The sequence below is a fragment of the Pantherophis guttatus genome, chromosome 17 (genome assembly GCF_059756535.1).
Source record: "Pantherophis guttatus breed Tessera chromosome 17, ASM5975653v1, whole genome shotgun sequence".
Taxonomy (NCBI): domain Eukaryota; kingdom Metazoa; phylum Chordata; class Lepidosauria; order Squamata; family Colubridae; genus Pantherophis; species Pantherophis guttatus.
This window is the reverse complement of record NC_142079.1, coordinates 4582374-4602077: the sequence shown is the minus strand read 5'-3', so window position 1 is coordinate 4602077 and position 19704 is coordinate 4582374. Positions and strand designations below refer to the sequence as shown.

The 19704-nt window shown below is 47.9% G+C and overlaps 1 protein-coding gene across 29 annotated transcripts in view; it reads right to left on the bottom strand.

Moving 5' to 3' along the window:
• TAOK3 (TAO kinase 3) overlaps positions 1-19704 on the bottom strand; it is a 101330-nt gene that overhangs the window by 36574 nt on the left and 45052 nt on the right. For 12 of the 29 annotated variants that reach the window (XM_087880512.1, XM_087880518.1, XM_087880515.1 and 9 more), the window contains 5 exons: positions 14087-14178; positions 13071-13164; positions 12368-12449; positions 10518-10685; positions 6551-6757 (listed from right to left, as the gene is read on the bottom strand). In XM_087880512.1, coding sequence (XP_087736638.1) covers positions 6551-6757; positions 10518-10685; positions 12368-12449; positions 13071-13164; positions 14087-14178 — 643 coding nt within the window. Of the gene's footprint in view, positions 1-6550; positions 6758-10517; positions 10686-12367; positions 12450-13070; positions 13165-14086; positions 14179-15156; positions 15301-19704 lie in introns of those variants that run through there. The other 17 variants (XM_087880528.1, XM_087880531.1, XM_087880537.1 and 14 more) reach the window with 4 other exon arrangements.

The window sequence follows — 19704 nt, the reverse complement described above, 5'->3', positions numbered from 1 at the left end:
TAAGCAAGGCGGTCTTTAAGTGAGTCACGCACAGTTTGGATCCTCTGAGTACAGGGACGCTACGGCGTAAAGGTTGGAAGTGCAAGGACCAGTCCGTAGGTTTACTTTCCCCCCCCACTTTTTGCCGTTAAACGAAGGGTTGTAACTTGAGGAGTCCCTGTTCTCTTCTGTGCCGGTGAGAGACCTTCGATTTTGCAAAACTTTCTAACCTTCCATCATTAAGCAAAAGCAGATCTTGCAAGAAATTTGATGGGACACCATTTAATCATCTCAAGATTTGGAAACCTGGTATGGATGGTTAAGCCATGGTGGTTTTTTCTAAGCCGTGGTTTATCACTTATAAGCTACGGGTGGTTCTCGACTTACGGCAATTGGGCCCCACATTCGTGTCGCTAAGCGAAGAGTGGTGCGGTGGCCTAGAGGTGGAGCTCTTGCCTTACAATCAGAAGGCTGTGAGTTCGATCCGAGGTAGAGGCAGATATTTCTCTCTCTGGGCGCACTGAGAATATATCTGCTGAACAAAACTCCGCACTGGCGACAGGAAGGCATCCGGCCAGTAACCACTCTGCTAGCTCCATTCGGTTGCCCAGACTCCACCCTGCAAGGGATTTTGTGGTCGTTAAAAGAGGAGGATGATTTGTGTTGCTAAGCGAAACTTTTGTTAAGTGCATTTTGCTCCGTTTTTAGAACCTTTCTTGCCACAAATGTTAACTGAATCCCTGCAGTTGTTAAATTGGTCACTTGGTTGTTAAGTGAATCTGGCTTCCCCATTGACTTGGCTTGTCAGAAGGTCGTAAAAGAGGATCACAAAACCCCGGGACACTGCGACTGTCATAAATACGAGCCAGTTGCCAAGCATCTGAATTTTGATGCCTGCAATAGTCATAAGTGTGAAAAATAGTCCTAAATCACTTTTTTCCAGTGCTGTTGTAACTTGTTGTAACAGTCACTAAAATGAACTGTGGTTGAGGACGACCTGTAGTCCTCAAGTTAAGACCATTCGACCAAAGTTAGAGCAGTCCTGAAAAGAGTGATTTAAGATTGGTCCTCGTGCTTACAACCATCGCAGCATCCCCGCAGTCAGGTGAGCAAAGTCAATTGGGGGGGGGGGAATCAAGATTCACTTAACAACCTTGTTGCTAACTTCAAGTGGGATAATTACACCAGTTGAGACCAGAAACGGGTATCTGCGGTCTCAACAATATATCTAATTTTCGTTAAAACTATTGAGCCTGGGCAGCACTTTTGATGCCAAAAGATGCTTCGGTCCAGCTGAGGTCAAGAATCTGTTTGCACAGGAATCGGTTTCTTGAAATTTGTTTGCGACAGGATTCCTGTAAAAAAAGCCGCAACCCCTCCAAAGTACCTTTAAAATCAACCCGGACGACCCATGACTTGTCGGGGGTCATCCTCTCAGAGAGGCTTCCTTACCTAAACAGGTAAACAGAAAGGCCACGGTGGGCAAAAATAACAGTAGGAGCAGGAGTGATTTTCGATTTCCCGCTGGCTTCCCCAATGACTTTGCTTAAGCCAGTGTTTCTCAACCTTGGAAACTTAAAGATGGGTGGACTTCAACTCCCAGAATCCTCCAGCCAGCGCTGCTTCTTTGCTGGGAGCTGCTGAACCAGTGGTGGGATTCAGCCAGTTCACACCTATTCAGGAGAACCGGTTGTTAACTTTCTAAACAGTTCAGAGAACCGGTTGTTGGAAGAAATCTTATTTTGTTTTTTTCCACTTTATTATTATTTATTCAATTTATATACTGCTCTTCTCCTATTGGACTCAGGGCGGTGCACAGCCAAGGATAAAAAACATGCCAATACAAAATTTAAAATCAATTAAAAGAATTATACAACTTTGGCCCACAATTTAAAACAATCCAATTAAAACCCAATTTACACTTAAAAAGCTAAAAAGAGCTAAAAAAGGGCTAAAAAGGGGGGGGTGTTCACACCAGCCCTGCTTGATGGAAAAGTTTTTAGGGCACGGCCAAAGGCCCGGAGATCTGGTATCCTTCGTATCTCCGGGGGCAAATCGTTCCAGAGGGCAGGTGCTGCCACAGAGAAGGCCCTCCCTCTGGAGGTCGCCAGCCGATATTGTCTGGCTGACGGCACCCTGAGGAGTCCCTCTCTGTGGGAGCGTACTGGTCGGTGGGAGGCTATCGGCGGCACTTTACAGGGCTAATCCTGTAAGGAAGGCAGGAAGGAAACATTCTGGTGTTGTTTCTAGCCTAATCTTTATTGCCCTGTTTACAGAAACTGCCTCTCGGTTTAACCCTTATTACATTGTAACAGCTAAGGCGAAGCACCCATCGACCTGAGTGATGTTGAGTTGGCCACGCCCACACGGTCACATGACCACCGAGCCACACCTACCCAGCTGGTCATTAGGGCAGAGAACCGGTTGTTAAATTATTTGAATCCCACCACTGTGCTGAACCAACTCATTCTTTCAACTTCCCAGGTAGCCCTTGACTTCCGAGTGTTTATTTAGCAACTGTTCAAAGTTACGAACATGCTGGGGGGAAAAAAACAACAACTTACAAACAGACTCTCCGACTCACAACCTTTGCATCATCTCCCGTCCTGTGATCAAAATTCAGGAGCTTGGTTAACCTGTGTGTACTTACAACGGTTGTGTCACATGCTCTCTATGTCTTCCGACAAGCAAAATCGACCAGATTTGACTAAACGACGAAGTGGCTCGCTTAACAATCTTGGTCATTGGCTCAGAGCAAGTATGGAAAAATAGGTGATTAAATCGGGTGTGACTCCCGATTTATGACGGACTTACTTAAAAAACGGAGGTTCCGGTTCCGTTGTGGTCATAAGTCGAAGACTGGCTGTATTTATTTTTGTTTAAACACGCTTCTACACTGCCACAATGAAAAGTATTCCCAGTAGCTCAAGATGGCAGACTCTCTCAAATGCAAAGAAGAGGGATTGGGGGGGGGGCAGGGGTGATTTGTTTAGTTTCATTTCATTCGCACACACTCACACAAATCTGGCCTTTGCCTAAATAGATCCACCCGTTGGGAGAGCAACCAAATAGAGGAAGGATCAAACAGGGAAGTAGCATGGAATCATTAGGTAAAGACAAGAGGGGCAAGATCAGAATCTCCTTGAATGTCTTTGAGCTTCAATCTGGCTTTTCCCAGGTGAATCTGCCAGCCTGGGATGATTCCTGTAAAAGAGGCATGGAGCAATCAAGGAGCTAGTTTGAACTCTACCACGTGTGGGGCTGGTGGCTGGCGCCTGACATCATCCCACAGAAATCACATTGGATCAGAAGAATTGTTTTACTGAGACCACGTGTTATGTTCGGGCGGCCAGCGTGATCCGAACATTGTACTGACGTGAGCCCTGGACCACGTACCTTCTCGGGGAGATCCGTGAGCAGCTATTTGGTCAAGAGAAGAATCCACGTGCAGATCAGGATCGGGTGGGAAGCTACTGAAGTTACGGTGTTAGTTTAGGGACTGTGACAGTTTCAGCCAAAGGACAACCACTTAGGGGGGGAGACAAAGTTGGGGAGACAAGGTGGTGTTGCAGGACAAGGACAAAGGTACGCATGCAAGGTTGAAGGACACAATGAGAGCAGGATATGGCAGAGGCTGGCAGGCATTCTGTCTTAAAGGCGGATCTTAGAAGCTTCCACTCGTCGTTAACTTTCTTATTTTCGTTTCCAACCTAACCATCAAGAACCGATTCCCACTGTCACCTACGTTTCATCTTCGCCCGCAGCTTGACAATAACAGGGAGGGGGATGGTGGTCGGAATCCAAGGGAGGAAGAACGATATTCAAGCGTCCGTCGGCTTCCGTGAGACACTGCTGGCATCTCAAGGATGCCCCGAGCAGATGTCCCAGCGTGGCTGGCCTGTTTCCCATAACATAAATGATTGTTCGAAGTTTTGGACTGTGGGTGGCCCATGGGGAAAAAAGGGAGAATTAACTATACTTGCTTTTGCGCGGGAAACCCAGAGCTGGTTTTGTTTCTTCGGTGCCAATATGGTTTAATGCAGTAAAGCTTCATATACTCTTGGTAAAATAATGTTCCTTTTTCTGGATTCGCTAATTGGACACCAACACTACTCAAGATCTGTTCTGGACACCATCCTTTACATGAATCCTGCATGGACACTGACCCTAAGCTCTTAAAGCAGGTATGCCTTTAAGGTAGTCCTCAATTTACAATCACAATCAGAATTTCCATTGTTCAGCAAGTTCGTTGTTTAGTGATTCGGGCCTGATTTTTACCTTTTTTTTTTTTTTTGGCCACAGTTGTTAAGCGAATCACTGCAGCTGCAATTGTTTTAAGTGAATCTAGGTTTCCCCCGTTGACTTTGCTTGTTGGAAACCAGCCGGGGAGGTCAGAGACGGCGATCGCGTGACCTCAGGATGCTGCAACCATCATACGTACATGCCAATGGCCCAGCATTTGAATTTTGATCCCAGCGGATAACATGACGGATTAAGTGCGGGGACCGCTCATTGGTCTCTCTTTTCTTTTTCCAGTGCTGTCGTAACGGTCACAATATGAATGGGTTGTAAGTTGAGGACTACCTGAACTGATTAATATGTCCATGAGGACTCGATCATCCAGGCCAAAGTGTCTAAAAGGTTGAATCATGGCAAACGGGACCAAAATTTGTTAATCGGAGAGGTTTTGTTGCCCGTCCAAGCAACTTGGGTCAAAAAATTTTTTAAAAAAAGTATGCAATGCAATAAATCAGGGATGTCAAACTAGATTTCTTTGAGGGCCGTATCAGCATTGTAGTTCTCCTCCGCGAGCGGACCTGGGCCGGGGTGGTGGAAGACGGGATGGACGATTCCTGCAGCACCCTGCCGGCCGAAATGGGGCACTGGGGTGTAAGTCCTGCATGTGGCGGCCCTGCACCCCATTTTGGCTGGCAGGGTGCTGCAGGAGGCCATCCAGGCCGAAAACGGGGCACGGGGCACGGGGGGGGGCATGCAAGCCCCCCCCCCGTGCCCCGTTTTGGCTGCCAGAGGCACCCTGGGCCAAATTTAAGCACCTTGCAGGCCGGATTCGGCCCATGTACTTTGAGGCCTCTGCAACGCATCAATGGAAACTCCAATCATCCAGGCCAGTAGTCCCTAACTTTTGCGGGCTTGGAGGAGGTGTAGAGGGGAACTGGGATGCGTGAGTGGTGGGCATCGCGCACACGAGAAATCTTTGGGGTGCGGTTTTGCGCTCCCTCGGGCTTCTCCACGCCAAAAGCTAGCTAGCTAGCTAGCTAGCTAGCTATTTATTTATTTATTTATTTATTTATTTATTTATTTATTTATTTATTTATTTAAATTTGTATACTGCCCTTCTCCCGAAGGACTCAGGGCGGTGAACAGCCAAAATTTAAAACACACACAGTATAAAAATTAAAAAGAATTAAAACAGAATTAAATCAGTTTGGCTTCCCTAAGTTTTAAAACCCTTTCCCCATAAAATAAGCCATTCAAATTTTAAGCCAGCCCGGCTTGCTGGAATAAGAAGGTCTTTAACGCTCGGCGGAAAGTACGGAGGTCCGGGATCAGTCGTATTCCTGGGGGTAGCTCGTTCCAGAGGGCGGGTGCCCCCACAGAGAAGGCTCTCCCCCTGGGGGTAGTCAGTCGACATTGCTTGACCGACGGCACCCTGAGGAGACCCTCTCTCTGGGAGCGGATTGGCCGGTGGGAGGTTATCGGTGGCAGAAGATGGTCTCGTAAGTACCCGGGCCCTAAGCCATGGAGCGCTTTAAAGGTGAGAACCAATACCTTGAAGCGCACCCGGAAGACCACCGGGAGCCAGTGCAGCTCGCGCAGGAGAGGTGTTACATAGGAGTGCCATGTCGCCCCCATAATTACCCGCGCGGCCGCATTCCGGACCAGCTGGAGCCTCCGGGTGCTCCTCAAGGGGAGCCCCATGTAGAGAGCATTGCAGTAGTCCAGGCGAGAAGCAGAAAGGCCTGAAGCAGCGCGAGATTATTCCCCCGAAGCTTTTTACCTGCGGGCCAGGGGTTGGGGACCTCTGATCCAGGCTAAAGGTATCTAAAATTACCTAACTTTTTTTTAAAAAAAACGTTTGGACCGAGGAAGTTGCTCAGATGAGCAATGAAACAATCTCAGATTAACATTAATTTTGTTTCCCGTTGCCATCATCATCTTTTAATAACCCCCTAATCCCTTGCGGGGTGGAGTCTGGGCAACTGAATGGAGCCGAGTGTTTTACTGGCTGGATGCCTTTCCTGTTGCCAGTGCTGAGTTTTTTCCCCCCGGCAGATATATTCACACTGTGCCCAGAGAGAGAGAGAGAGAGAGAAATATCTGCCTCTACCTAGGATCGAACTCACAGCCTTCCTCACGGTGAGGCGAGAGCTCCACCTCTAGGCCACGGCACCCACTTTGGTTTCCCGTGGCCGTGGGTCGACTTTTTTTTTAGACGCCGCACCGATCAACGGACGGTGCGTTCAAGATCTGCAAAGAAAGTGCGGTAAAGCAGAGATCAGGTGAGAGCGGAGGAGGAAGGGTGGGTGAGGAAGCAGCAGCCCAGACATACCTTCTTAATGACAACAGAGGAAGTGGAATTAATGGCGCTCTCGTGGTCATGCATCAGAAGCAGCTCAGAACTGCTCTCCTCCATTACCTCCTGCACGCTGTTGACACTGCTGCTCTGGCTGCCTGTGCTGATAGACATGCTGGGGATGGAATGATTGCTGCCCAGACTGTCCATCTTCCTAGTCAGGTTTGTCCCATGCTCACTGTCCTACAAAATAAGGAGCGGCAGCTTTAACGGCGGGATGAAAGGAACCGCCGCCAACCAGGGGGGAAGACTAGAACAGGGACTGTTCTAGAGGAGACCCCAAAAAGGTTCTCGCCTACTTCTGGGTCAGTGATGGAGAACCTTTTCGGCACCGAGTGCCCAAACCGGAATGCGTGTGTGTGTGTGTGTATGTGTGGGCGCCGGAGCACCCGAAACCTGAAGATCAGCTAGCCGGCGTGTGTATGCCTGTTTTTTTGGCCGTTTTTCAGGCTGTTTTCAAGCCGTTTTTCAGCTGTTTTCAAGATGCTTTTCAGCTGTTTTCAAGATGTTTTTCAGCTGTTTTCAAGCCGTTTTTCAGCTGTTTTCAAGATGCTTTTCAGCTGTTTTCAGGCCATTTTTCAGCCGTTTTTGGCCCATTTTCAGGCCATTTTCTGGTGTTCCGGCACCCACAAAGATCAGCTGGCTGGCATGCCGGAAACCAGAAGAGCAGCTGGTGATGGCGCACGTGCCCACAGAGAGGTCTCTGTGTGCCACCTGTGCACGCGTGCCATAGGTTCGCCATCACGGTTCTAGGTCCTTTCCTCCTTTTGTGGGTTCCTCGGGGCTCTCCGAGCTCAGTGGTTTTCTTACAGACGTTTCATGACCCAACTAGCTAACGTCATCAGGGCTAGGAGGGGGTGGGGGCTTGTGGAGAGGAGGAAGAGGATTGAGAAGGAAGGAGGAAAGAAGAGGAGGAGGAGGATAGAGGAGGAATGTGGGGTCTTGGGTGCTCTCTGAAGTTGGTTGTTTTCTTGTAGACATTTCACTACCCAACTAGGGGACATCATCAGTGCTAGGAGGGAGTGGTAACGAAATGCCTGCAAGAAAACCACCAAGCACAAAGAACACCAAGGTTCCTCCTCCTCCTCCTCCCTTCTAGCACTGATGATGTTACCTAACTGAGTAATGAAATGTCTGCAAGAAACCCACCAAGTTCAGAAAGCACCAAGGACCCCACAGTCATTTTCCTCCTCCTGTTCCTCCTCCTCTCCACAAACCCTACTCCTTTCTAGCACTGATGATGTTACTTAGCTGGCTCATGCTTAAAGAGCACCAAGGATCCCACAGTTCAACCTTGAGCTACAAATATTTTCTTTTCTCAGCTTCCTTCTTCCCTGGTAACCCCCCAAAAAAACCTGGTTACTGGGAAGTGGCAGGAGCCAAACAGCATCTCCCTAATGCCTGTTATCTGCAAACCGGTTGATCTTTGCCAGTCTTGCTTAAATCAAGACAAGCGTGAGAAACTTTACTAATTTGGGACTAAGTATCCTCAAAATCCCATCTTTTAGGCACCGGGTACGGAAGGGGAGAATCGCTTCACAGGAAACTCCTATTTCACTTCTATTTTTAACCTGGGGATGGAGTAACTAATGGAAATTAGTTAGATTCTTGCTATCCATCCCAGATAGCAAGAAATAGTTAAAATAAAAAATAAAAAAGTTAGTTGCTATCTGCCTTGGGTCATATTCCAGCAGCCATACTGACAAGAAGCAGATGAAGGGGTTTTCGACATGCGTTCAAGTACAGGTAGTCCTCGACTTACGACCACAACGGGAAGGGGGGGAGGGGCTGGAATTTCCATCGCTAAGCAAAGCGAGGCGGTTGGTTAAGTGAAGGGCGCCCAATTTTACAAAACTTTTCTGCCACGTTGGTTAATGAATCCCGGGGGGGGGCATTGTTAAGCGAACAAGTGAAGGTCGTTAAGTGAAACCGGCTTCCCAGTATTGACTGGGCTTGTCAAAAGGCGGTCATGTGACCCTAGGGTCAAATGCCAAGCACCCAAATTTTGATCGTGTAACTCTGGGGATGCCGCCACACAGTTGTAAGTGTGAGGGTGCTGGCCGTAAGTTACTTTCTTCAGGGCCGTTGTAACCTTGAATGGCCACTAAACGAACGGTCGTAAGTCGAGGACTGCCCGAGCTCAGGTTTGCATGCTGCATGCAATGATTATTTGGCGGGATGAATGACCACTTTGTCAAAGACCGCTCCGGAAGAACGGTGAGGGTGAAGGTGAATTCACGCCCAAATCACAACCGAACGAGCTTTCTCCAAACTCTGTCTCTATCCTTGCTAGTTGATGGCCACGTTTGGTGGTTAAAATGTCTGGGAGGAAGGATCTTGGTCACCGGCCATTCTCTATGGCTCTTGTTGCTTTTTTAAACCAAGATTCCTTCTAGTCTGAAAGAGCCGTGGTGGCGCAGTGGTGAGAATGCGGTACTGCAGGCTGACTCTGCCGAATGCCAGCAATTTGATTACCTGACCGGATTAAAGTTGACTCAGCCTTACATCCTTCCGAGGTCGGTAAAAAAGGTAAGTGTTGGGGACAAGAGGCTGACTCTGTAAAGCGCTAAGAGAGGGACGTATAAGGCTACTGGTCAGTTGTCCTGATCCTTTCTTTATTTTCTAAACACCACGTTAACTCACTAGCACTGTGTTGTATTGGGCAAAAATAGCCACCCCCTGCGTAAATAAAGAAGAAGATCCAATGAGGAAGACATCCTCCAGTTGTCCTCCATACGGAGTGTCCTCCCCCTTGATTGATGGGCAGGTCGGCCACGGACTGGTCTTTATCCCCATTTCAAGCGGGAATGAAGTGACCCTTGGTCCATCTCATCTTAATTCAGCCACAGGGAGAAGTTGTTGTTGTTTCTGGTTGGGCTGCACACGCTCTATCACAGTGATGGCTAAACTTTTTGTTCGTTGTGTGCCGAAAGTACACGTGCGTGTACTTGTGCGTGAACCCTCCCCCCAGCACTTCCCCCTTCCTTGTGCGCATGCGCACGACCCTCCTGCCCCGTTTTGGGCCTAGTAGGCCTCCCTGCAGCCTCTTGGGACCAAGAACAGACACCACCCCCCCGCGGCCCATTTTTGGTCCCAGCAGGCTTCAGAGAGTCCTGCTAGGCCCAAAACGGGCCATGGGAGGGGGAGGGGGGTGTGGTGCAGCCCTTCACGCTTCCCCTCCCCCTGCATGCGACCCCCTTGCCCCATTTTGGGCCTAGTAAGCCTCCCTGCAGCCTCCTGGGACCAAAAACGGACACACACCTCCGCGCCCCATTTTTGGTCCCAGGAGGCTGCAGGGAGTCCTGCTAGGCCCAAAATGGGCTGTGGGGGGGGGGTGGTGCGGTGACTCCTCTCCAGCAGCCCGTTTTTGGCCCCGGAGGCTGCAGGAGTCCTGCTAGGCCGAAAACGGGCCACGGGGGGAGGGGCAGCGCAGCCCACCACGCGCCCCCCATCCCCTGGCATGCACACATGTCTCCCGCATGTGGCCAGCCCCACCCCTGGGCATGTGCAGCTGGCCGGTGGGAGGCGCGCCTGCATGCGTGCCACCTGTGATGGTTCGCCATCACGGCTCTATCATCTCTGTTGGACGTGGTCATGACGGAAAATATCTTGAGTCACGTTCTTTAGTCCGGGTACGAAATGGCAACTACCGGGCCCTGTTTTGGGGATCTAACTGTTTTGGGAGCGACTGTTTTGGGATCTAAGTAGGGCCGTGACTCCAAAACTGAGAGCAAACTTTATCTCAAGGACTGTCTCCAAAGCAATCAGTGTGCAGAAGTCAAGAGGTAAGACAGCCTTGTTCCCAACTACATTCCTCAACATTGTGCTGGGAAACCCATGAAAAGGGACTTGCCAGGGAGCTCTGTGAAGCAGGAGACACGTTATTATGACGATTATTGTTATTATTATTATTATTTATCGGCGGTATAGATAAACTTGATACCTCCTCGTCTTCCTGAGACTCGTTCAGAGGGCCATTGTAGACCTCCTGGAAAAGGATTTTGTTCATTTTGCGAGACTGGAGGTTATCCAACTCTCGGACCGCATCCTTGGTTCTTTGAATCAAGTCTACGAGGACCCGGGACGGACGCTCGCATCGTACAAATTCGTGCTGGGTTTTAGAAGGGATGACAGAAGCGTTCTGGATGAGAAGACATAAAAAGAGGCAAAAGACGAGACCACCCGACCCGCCCAATCTCTCCCACAACCTCCTCCTCCTCCTATAGTTGTACAAGGAGAAACTCATTATGAAGTCGAGAAAATTTTAGATTCGAGGCTATATAGGGGTCGCTTACAATACTTAGTAACCTTTGTCTGAAGCAAGATAGGTACCATTTTATCATCTTTTTTATCATTATCATCTTCATCATCGTTGGATAATTCAGGAAGACTGAATTATTATGAAATGTAGCACTCCAATGAAAATTTGGTCATTTTAAAGAGGTGGGTTTTTTTTTACATAAAGAGCAAGTTCAAAGTTGACTGATGTCATGTTGTTGACGAGATATGGCCTTGTTCATATAGACTCACTTATATATTGTTGACTGTTGTTGATGGGACATGCCCTTATGCATACGGACTCAAGACAATGTATTGTTGACTATTGATGATGGGATATGGCCTTATTGGTACAGACTCATCACTAGGTATTGTTGACTATTGATGATGGGATATGGCCTTATTCATACAGACTTATCACTATATATTGCTGACTATTGATGATGGGATATGGCCTTATTCATAGAGACTCATCACTAGGTATTGTTGACTACTGATGATGGGATATGCCCTTATTTCTACAGATCCATAACTATATATTGCTGACTATTGATGATGGGCTATGGCCTTATTCATACAGACTCACTTATATATCGTTGACTGTTGTTGATGGGACATGCCCTTATGAATACAGACTCAAGACAATGTATTGTTGACTATTGATGATGGGTTATGCCCTTATCCGTACAGACCCATAACTAGGTATTGTTGACTATTGGTGATGGGATATGGCATACAGACTTAAGACTATGTATTTTTGACTGTTGTAATGAGATATGCCCTTAGAGACTCAAGACTACATATTCTTGACTCTTGTTGATGTCTTATGCTCTTATTCATATGGTCTCAAAATTCACGAATGAAGGCAAATATACATGTCCAGGGATAATGTTGCGGGATCCAATCTGGACCGGTTGCCAGGACCGAAGGTTTTGTCTTCCAAGTTTTTGGACTCATGCTTGAAGCCCTTCCTTGGGGAACTTCTCTCTCACAAGAATGTCACCTTTTCCCTCACCAAAAATCACATTCTGGTTAGAGAGAAGATCCCTGAGGATGGGAGTCCAAAAGATTGAAAGGTTATACCCCTGGTCTCAGTGACCGACCCAGTTTGGACTCAAGACTATGTATTGTTGACCGATGACCGGTCTACTTTCTTTCACCAAACAAGGAAGTAGACTTCACAGTACATCTCCTTCTTGGTCTTCAACGTCTCACTTCTTCTATTCCACTCACTCTGTCCTTACTTTGATTTCTGCTTCTTTCAAACTACTCGTCTTACTGATGGCCTCTTCTTTTACTTCCCCAGAATCCTTGGTGGGGAAAAGTTCTAGGGAGCAGGGCTAAAAATGGACCACTTGGGTTTGCTCAAGCTTGTCTGATACATCTGAAGAGAACTTTCTAGGGGTGGAACCAAATAGGGAGGAAAAACCAGGCAGTCCCTGGAGGAAAACTAAAAGGAGAGTCAGTTGCCTCTCCATGACACGTATTTCCCAAGGCAGAAAGGTGAAACGTTACCCTCAAAAGTTCGGATGACGATGGACGCTCCTGAGGTATTTTCTGCAAGCAGTAATCAACAAATCTTCTAAAAGAGTCTGTCCTGAATATGGGAACAGAACGGATGTCAGAACATGTTCCGGTAGGAGAAGGGATAGAAAAGTCAAGGTGTGGCAGTTGAGAATTGCTAGCGTTGATGCTGTTATCCAGTTGGGTAATGAAATGTTTGCAAGAAAACCACCAAGCTCAGAGAGCACCAAGGACCCTACAGTTGTCCTCCTCCTCCTCCAACCCCACTGCAAACCTAGTGCGCGCATGTGCAGAGCTGCCAGAAGGCAAGAGCAGCTGAAGAAAAAAGGACGACTGGGGAGTAAGGCCTGGAGATGATTGGCCCCTCCCATTAGGCTTAAAAGAGCAACAAGGAGCCGTTGGGTTCTTTGTAGAAAAGCAACGTTGATTCCAGTGCTTCTTGTCAAAGTCTCTTGAGCTTTGTGGGGTCTTTGACAAGAAAAGCCTTTGGCAGGTTGCCAAAAGACATCGAAGGTTGGTGATAAGGCCGAAGAATTTTATTTTGGACTAAGCCGAGAATGAATTAATTCTCAGCTGTTTTAATAAAATAAGTTTGTTGGGGACTGAATTGTGTTTTGGTAATCACTACTTGGGCTTCGGTCACAACAAAACCAAAGCAGACAGACACCCCCCACCCCCACCCTTGAACTCTTACCACACATTGGACTGTAGCGTGGGGGAATCGTTCTGGGCGATGTGATATAAGGCACTCATTGCGTTCATATTGAAGAGGGGTGGTTTCCGTTCCGCTGTATGGAAAAACAGAGAAGGGGGAGAAAAAAAAAAAATACGAGGTACGATGGAATCACTGGGCGACTCTGGCCGGTTTACAAACCGTAGGAAGATTACAGATTAACAGAGGTGGAAGGGACCTTGTAGGTCATTTAGTCCAACACACTCACACCCCGCCACCTAAGCAGGAGACCCTACGCCCGTGATGGCGAACCTATGGCATGTGTGCCACAGCTGGCACGTGGAGCCATATTGGTGGGCACGCGAGCATTGACCTAGCTCAGCTGCAGCGCACATGCACGCGCAGGCCAACTGGTTTTCAGACCTTCTGGGCCCACCGGAAGTTGGGAAACAAGCTGTTTCCGGCCTCTGGAGGGTCTCCGTGAGGGGGTAAGGAAGGCCCATTTTTCGCCCTCCCCAGGCTCCAGAGGCTTTCTAGGAGCCTGGGGAGGGCGAAAACAGCCTTCACCACCACCCCAGAGGCCAGAAGCAGCCCGTTTGCCGACTTCCGGTGAGACCAGAAGGCCTGTTTTTCACTCTCTCCAGGCTCCAGAGACTTTCTAAGAACCTGGAGAGGGTGAAAACCGCCTTCCCCACCCTGGAGGCCGGAAATGGCCTGGGGCACATTGAATTATGGGTGTGGGCACACAAACGTGTGACCCCTCCACTTCCCCCCTTCATTAGAAAAAATATGTGTGTGTGTGTATAGATAGATAGATAGATAGATAGATAGATAGATAGATAGATAGATATAGATATAGATATAGATATAAATATAGATATAGATATGATCAATTATGGATAAGAGAATGTACATTTACAATATGTGTATAAGAAATAAAAATAAAAAACTTTTTTCAAAACAAAAAACAACAAAAACCAGAATTAGCCAGACTTATTGCATTAAATCCAACAAGTTGTAAACGCCGGTTGACTTACCTAACTCGATGCAGGTAATTCCCAGCGACCAAACGTCGACTTTCCCGTCGTACTGCCCATCGTCCATAGCCAAGATTACTTCTGGAGCCATCCTACCGTACATGAATTCCAAGAGTGAAGGTTACGGGATGTCAGTAACAAAAAAAAAAAAGAAAGAAAGAAAGAAAGAAAGAAAAAGGAAGGGGAAAAAAAGGAAAAAAAGGCACAGCACTGCAACAGATGCACTCACCCCGCCCCTCTTCAAAGTCGTCCCCATCCTGCCCCCCCGATCAACTCAAAAAGAATAAAATCAGCATGGAACAGAATTAAGCCATGCTGGGGAGGTTTTTTTAAAAAAAATAAAATAAAATAAAATACCGTATTTTTTGGAGTATAAGACGCACCTTCCCCCCCCCAAAAGGGGGTGAAAATTTAGATGCGTCTGATACACCGAATGTAGCCCTGCCCACCCACTGGCCCCCACCCTTTGGCCTCTGCCTCGCAGCAGCTTACCTCCTTGCAAGCAAACAGCAAGAAAAAAAAACAGCTCCTTTCAGGTTCAGCACAGCCTGATTAGCACAAGTTGATTGGATCGGCCTCCCGACACTCAGCTCTTTTGCTCTCAGCAGTTTTGCTCTCAGCTGTTTTGCGTGGGCCTCTGCTGCTGGCTGCAAGGAGGTAAATTGCTGGCAGTAGATATTTTTTTTCTCCTTGTGCTAATCAAGCTATGCTGAAAACGAAAATGAAAGTAAAGCAGGCTGTTTGCTGCAAGGAGGCAAAATTGCTCAGAGGCAGAGACAGGGAGATTTCTTTTTCTTCTTTTCCTCACCAAAACAGGTAGGTGCGTCTTATACTCCGAAAAATACGGTAATAACCACTGTCGTCGTCCATCGTACTCGCCTCCTTTTAAGCCAAGAATTCTTTCTGGGGGTGAAAGGGGGGGGGTTTGGGGAGGAGGATGATTATGGATGTATGGAGAATGCAAAATCAAAAAAAAGGGGGTTTTTTTTTTTTTTTTTTTTTTTCATGATCCATCTCAGTGCAACATGCTGGCAAACGGGCAGCCGGCACTCAGCCCATTGGCACTGTACCTGGATCCAGCCAAGCAGGGCCTGAAAACGCTCCTAAGGCACCACTTCTCACCAGATACGGTGAGTTTTCCCACTGACACACCAACAGTGATTTCTCGGAGATGTTCAGCCTGGGATTGCAGCTATGAAAGAAATAAGGGGGATCTGGAACACAGAAGGGAAAAGGGGAAGGGGGGGGGAGTGGGGGAGAAGGCAGGGTCGCAAGGCAAACACAGCAGGGAAACCCACACGCTACAAGCATGTTTACGGGGGGGGGGTTGACTTGGAAGAGGGGAAGGGACCAACGCTCAGATGCAATTGGCTGGGTCCTCCTCACCTGAAGCTAAACTCCTGCAGGTAGTCCTTGAGTTACAGAGAGACCATGGACATTGTTCAAAACAAAAGAGCCTTGGTAGTACAGTGGTCTAAAGCACCCTGTTATTAAGACCAGCTGCCTGCAATTACTGCAGGTTCGAATCTCGCCAGGCTCAAAGTTGACTCAACCTTCCATCCTTTCTAAGGTAGGTAAATTGAGGACTCAGTTTGTGGGGGCAATAAGCTGACTTTGTATAAATATACAAAAGGATGAAGGCTATTGCTTAGCGCATTGTAAGCCGCCCTGAGTCTCCGGAGAAGGGCGGCATATAAATCAAATTAAAAAAAAAAAAACCCTACAAGTGGCCCTTGACTTACAGAAAGACCGCGGACGCTGTTCGAGACATATGGAAAGCCATACAGGTGATCCTTGACTTACAGAAAGACCACGGTCGCTGTTCGAGACCTATGGTAAGTCCTTGACTTACAAAGTTCATTTAGGGACCGTTCCAATTTACAACAGCACACACACACAAAAAAAATGGGAACTCAGGAATGGTTTTCACCCCTTACAACCGTTGTAGCCTCCCCCATGGTCACATGATCAAAATCCAGCCCCCCCCCCGGCAACTGGCTCATATTTATGACACAAGCTGCACTGTCCCGGAGAGTCACGACGTGGTCTTTTGCGGATTTCCGACCACCACAGTCAATGGGGAAGCCAGATTCACTTTAACTACCTGTTACCGACTTCACAACGGCAGAGATTCGCTTAACAGCGGTGGCCAGAAGAGTTGTAACCTGGGGTAAAATTCACGTGACAAATGTCTCATTGAGCAACAGAAACGTTGGGCTCGAGTGTGGTCGTACACCGAGGACTACCGTATTTTTCGGCGCATAAGACGCACCGGACTACCTACCTGAGGAAAACAAGGAAAAGAAATCTGCCTCTGCCTCCCAGCAATTTTGCCTCGTTGCAGCAAACAGCAAACAGCCTGCTTTACTTTCATTTTCGTTTTCAGCATAGCTTGATTAGCACAAGAAAAAAAAAAAATCTGCTCCCAGCAATTTACCTGCTTGCAGCAAGCAGCAGAGCCCTGCGCAAAACAGCTGAGAGCAAAACAGCTGAGAGTCGGGAGGCCGATCCAATCAACTTGTGATAATCAGGCTGTGCTGAAGCTGAAACGGGCTATTTCTTCTTGCTGTTTGCTGCAAGGAGGTAAACTGCTGGGAGGCAGAGGGAGGCCAAAGAGTGGGGGCCAGTGGGTGGGCAGGGCTACATTCGGTGTATAAGACAGATCTAAATTTTCACTCCCTTTTAGGGGGGAAAAAGGTGCACCTTATACTCCGAAAAATACAGTACGTATGGGCATCTAAGACGGGCAGCTGCAGACAGTCCACAACTTACAACTGAAATTGCGGTTGAAAAACTGGCTGGAGTAGGGTCAATTTATCCGTTTTAGCTGTAAAGCTTACTACAGGTAGTTCTCAATTTACAACATATTCCTTTAGTGATCGTCCAAAGTTACAACAGCACTGAAAAAAAAGTGATTTATGATCAGTTTTCACACTTAATAGCATTTCCAGTGGTCATGTGACCAAACTCTGAACGCTTAACTGACTCATATTTATGACTGTTGCAGAGTGATCCTCTTTCATGACCTTCTCACAAGCCAATGGAGAAACCAGGTTCGCTTAACAACCGGGCGACTAGCTTAACAACTACAGGGATTCACTTAACAAAAAATGGCAAGAAAGCAGGGGTGAAATCCAGCAGGTTCTGGCGAACTGGTAGCGGAAATTGTGAGCAGTTCGGAGAACCGGAAAATACCACCTCTGGCTGGCCCCAGAGTGGGATGGGAATGGAGATTTTGCAATATCCTTCCCCCAGGAGTGGAGAGGGAATGGGGACTTTGCAGTATCCTTCCCCTGAAGTGGGGAGGGAAATGGAGATTTTGCAGTATTATTTCCCTGGAGTGGGGAGGAAATGGGGATTTTGCAGTATCCTTTCCCTGGATACTGGAGTGGGGAGGGAATGGAGATTTTGCAGTACCCTTCCCCTGCCATGCCCACCAAGCCACGCCCACCAAGCCACACCCATAGAACCGGTAAAAAAAAATTTGAATTTCACCACTGCAAGAAAGGTCATTAAATTTAGGTGCAACATTCACTTAAAACAATTCTCTTCCGGAACAACGGGAAATTTCGGGCTCGACCGTGGTCGTAAGTCGAGGACTACCTGTCTACAAATCAAATCAATCAGCCAACCTACCAACCAACTAACCTATGAGCAACTGAGATTGGGGCGGAGGGGGTGGGGGGAAGGGGCTATATAAATCAAATCAACAATTTACACGGATAACCCAATCAACCAATCAGTGGGCTTCTAGAAGGTGCCATGCATTGGAAGCTCACACCAAAATGACACAAACAGAATGTGCACAAGAACATAGTGACTGAAGAGGCTTGGGTGGGACGTATCGATAGGCAACTGGGCTAGATGCCGACAAGGGATGCAGGCCCTCCAAAGTATACGGATTATAAAAATGATAAAAGGGGGGGGGGGAGCCTCCAAACTTGGTAACTTCTGGACTTCAACTCCCAGAATTCCCCAGCCAGGCAATTCAATTCTTCGGTTTTTGGCGTTGCAAGTCTTACAATGTCTTAAAAGTTGCCAAGTTTGGAGATTCTTGGAGTAGAGCCAGGGATGTCAAACTCAAGATCCCGGGGGGCTAGATCTGGCCCACGAGATGCTTAGATACGGTTGTCCTGGAAACAGGGAAGGACCGGCCTGCGGTACCTCTGCCAGTGAAAACGGAGCTCGGGAGGGCTGTGCGCGGCCCTCCCAGGTTCCATTTTCAGCTGGGACGGCCTCCTGCAGCCCTCTGCCAGCGAAAACGGAGCTCTGTTTTCGCTGGCGGAAGGCTGCAGGAGGCCGTCCCAACTGAAAACCGGCCCTGTGAGCTCCGTTTTTGCTGGAAGAGGGCTGCAGGAGGTCGTCCTAGCTGAAAACAGCTCCGTTTTCGCTGGAAGAGGGCTGCAGGAGGCCGTCCTGGCTGAAAACAGGGCCTGTGAGCTCCATTTTTGCTGGCAGAGGGCTGCAGGAGGTCGTCCTAGCTGAAAACAGGGCTGTGAGCTCTGTTTTTGTTGGCAGAGGGCTACAGGAGGCCGTCCTGGCTGAAAACAGGGCCTGTGAGCTCCATTTTTGCTGGCAGAGGGCTGCAGGAGGTTGTCTTAGCTGAAAATGGGGCCCGTGAGCTCCATTTTTGCTGGTAGAGGGCCACACTCACCCCATCTCGGCCACGCCCCCCTCCAGCCTCCCGAGGTCAAACGCAACCCTGATGCGGCCCTCAATGAAATTGAGTTTGATACCCCTGGAGTTGAGAATTCGTACTACCCATATATTCCCCGATAGTTGCCAGACTACCAGCCCTGTCTCTGAATATTTACTCTCTGAAATATTTGCTCTTTTTCCACGACGCCTGCCTGGTGCCACCAAAAGGGGCACTTATTTGCATCGTAGATTGGTTTTAGTTATTTAGCCTGTTTTTGGGAGGGCGGGGGATAAAAAAAATCATGGTAAGTGGCTTCACATGTTCCACCTTTCAGCATCCAGTGTGCCAGGATGGTAGAATGTGCCACGTTTACATACAGATTCTTGATTTAGAACAGGTTGGCAACTTTAAGACTTGTGGACTTCAACTCCCAGAATTCCACAACTGGCTGGCTGGGGAATTCTGGGAGTTGAAGTCCACAAGTCTGAAAGTTGAATTCTGGGAGTTGAAGTCCACAATTCTTAAAAGTTGAATTATGGGAGTTGAAGTCAGTAACTCTTAAAGTTGAATTATGGGAGTTGAAGACAGTAATTCTTAGTTGAATTATGGGAGTTGAAGTCCACAACTCTTAAAAGTTGAATTATGGGAGCTGAAGTCAGTAACTCTTCAAGTTGAATTCTGGGAGTTGAAGTCCACAACTCTTATCGTTACCAAGTTGGGAGGCCCCTGATCTAGGACAAGGTTTTCCAAACTTCGCCATTTGCAGACCTGTGAATGTCAACTCCCAGAGTTCTCTGGAACAGCCACGATGACTGAAGAATTCTGGGAGTTGGAGTCCACATCCACGGAAGGTGGGAAATGCAGATTTATTTTTTTTTTGAAGGTCAGGATTGTATTTTAAAGCAAAACGGATGTTTTAGTTCCCCCATTTGTTCAGCATCTTTTGAAAGGCTGCAGGAAAAGTGCACCTCGGCTTCAC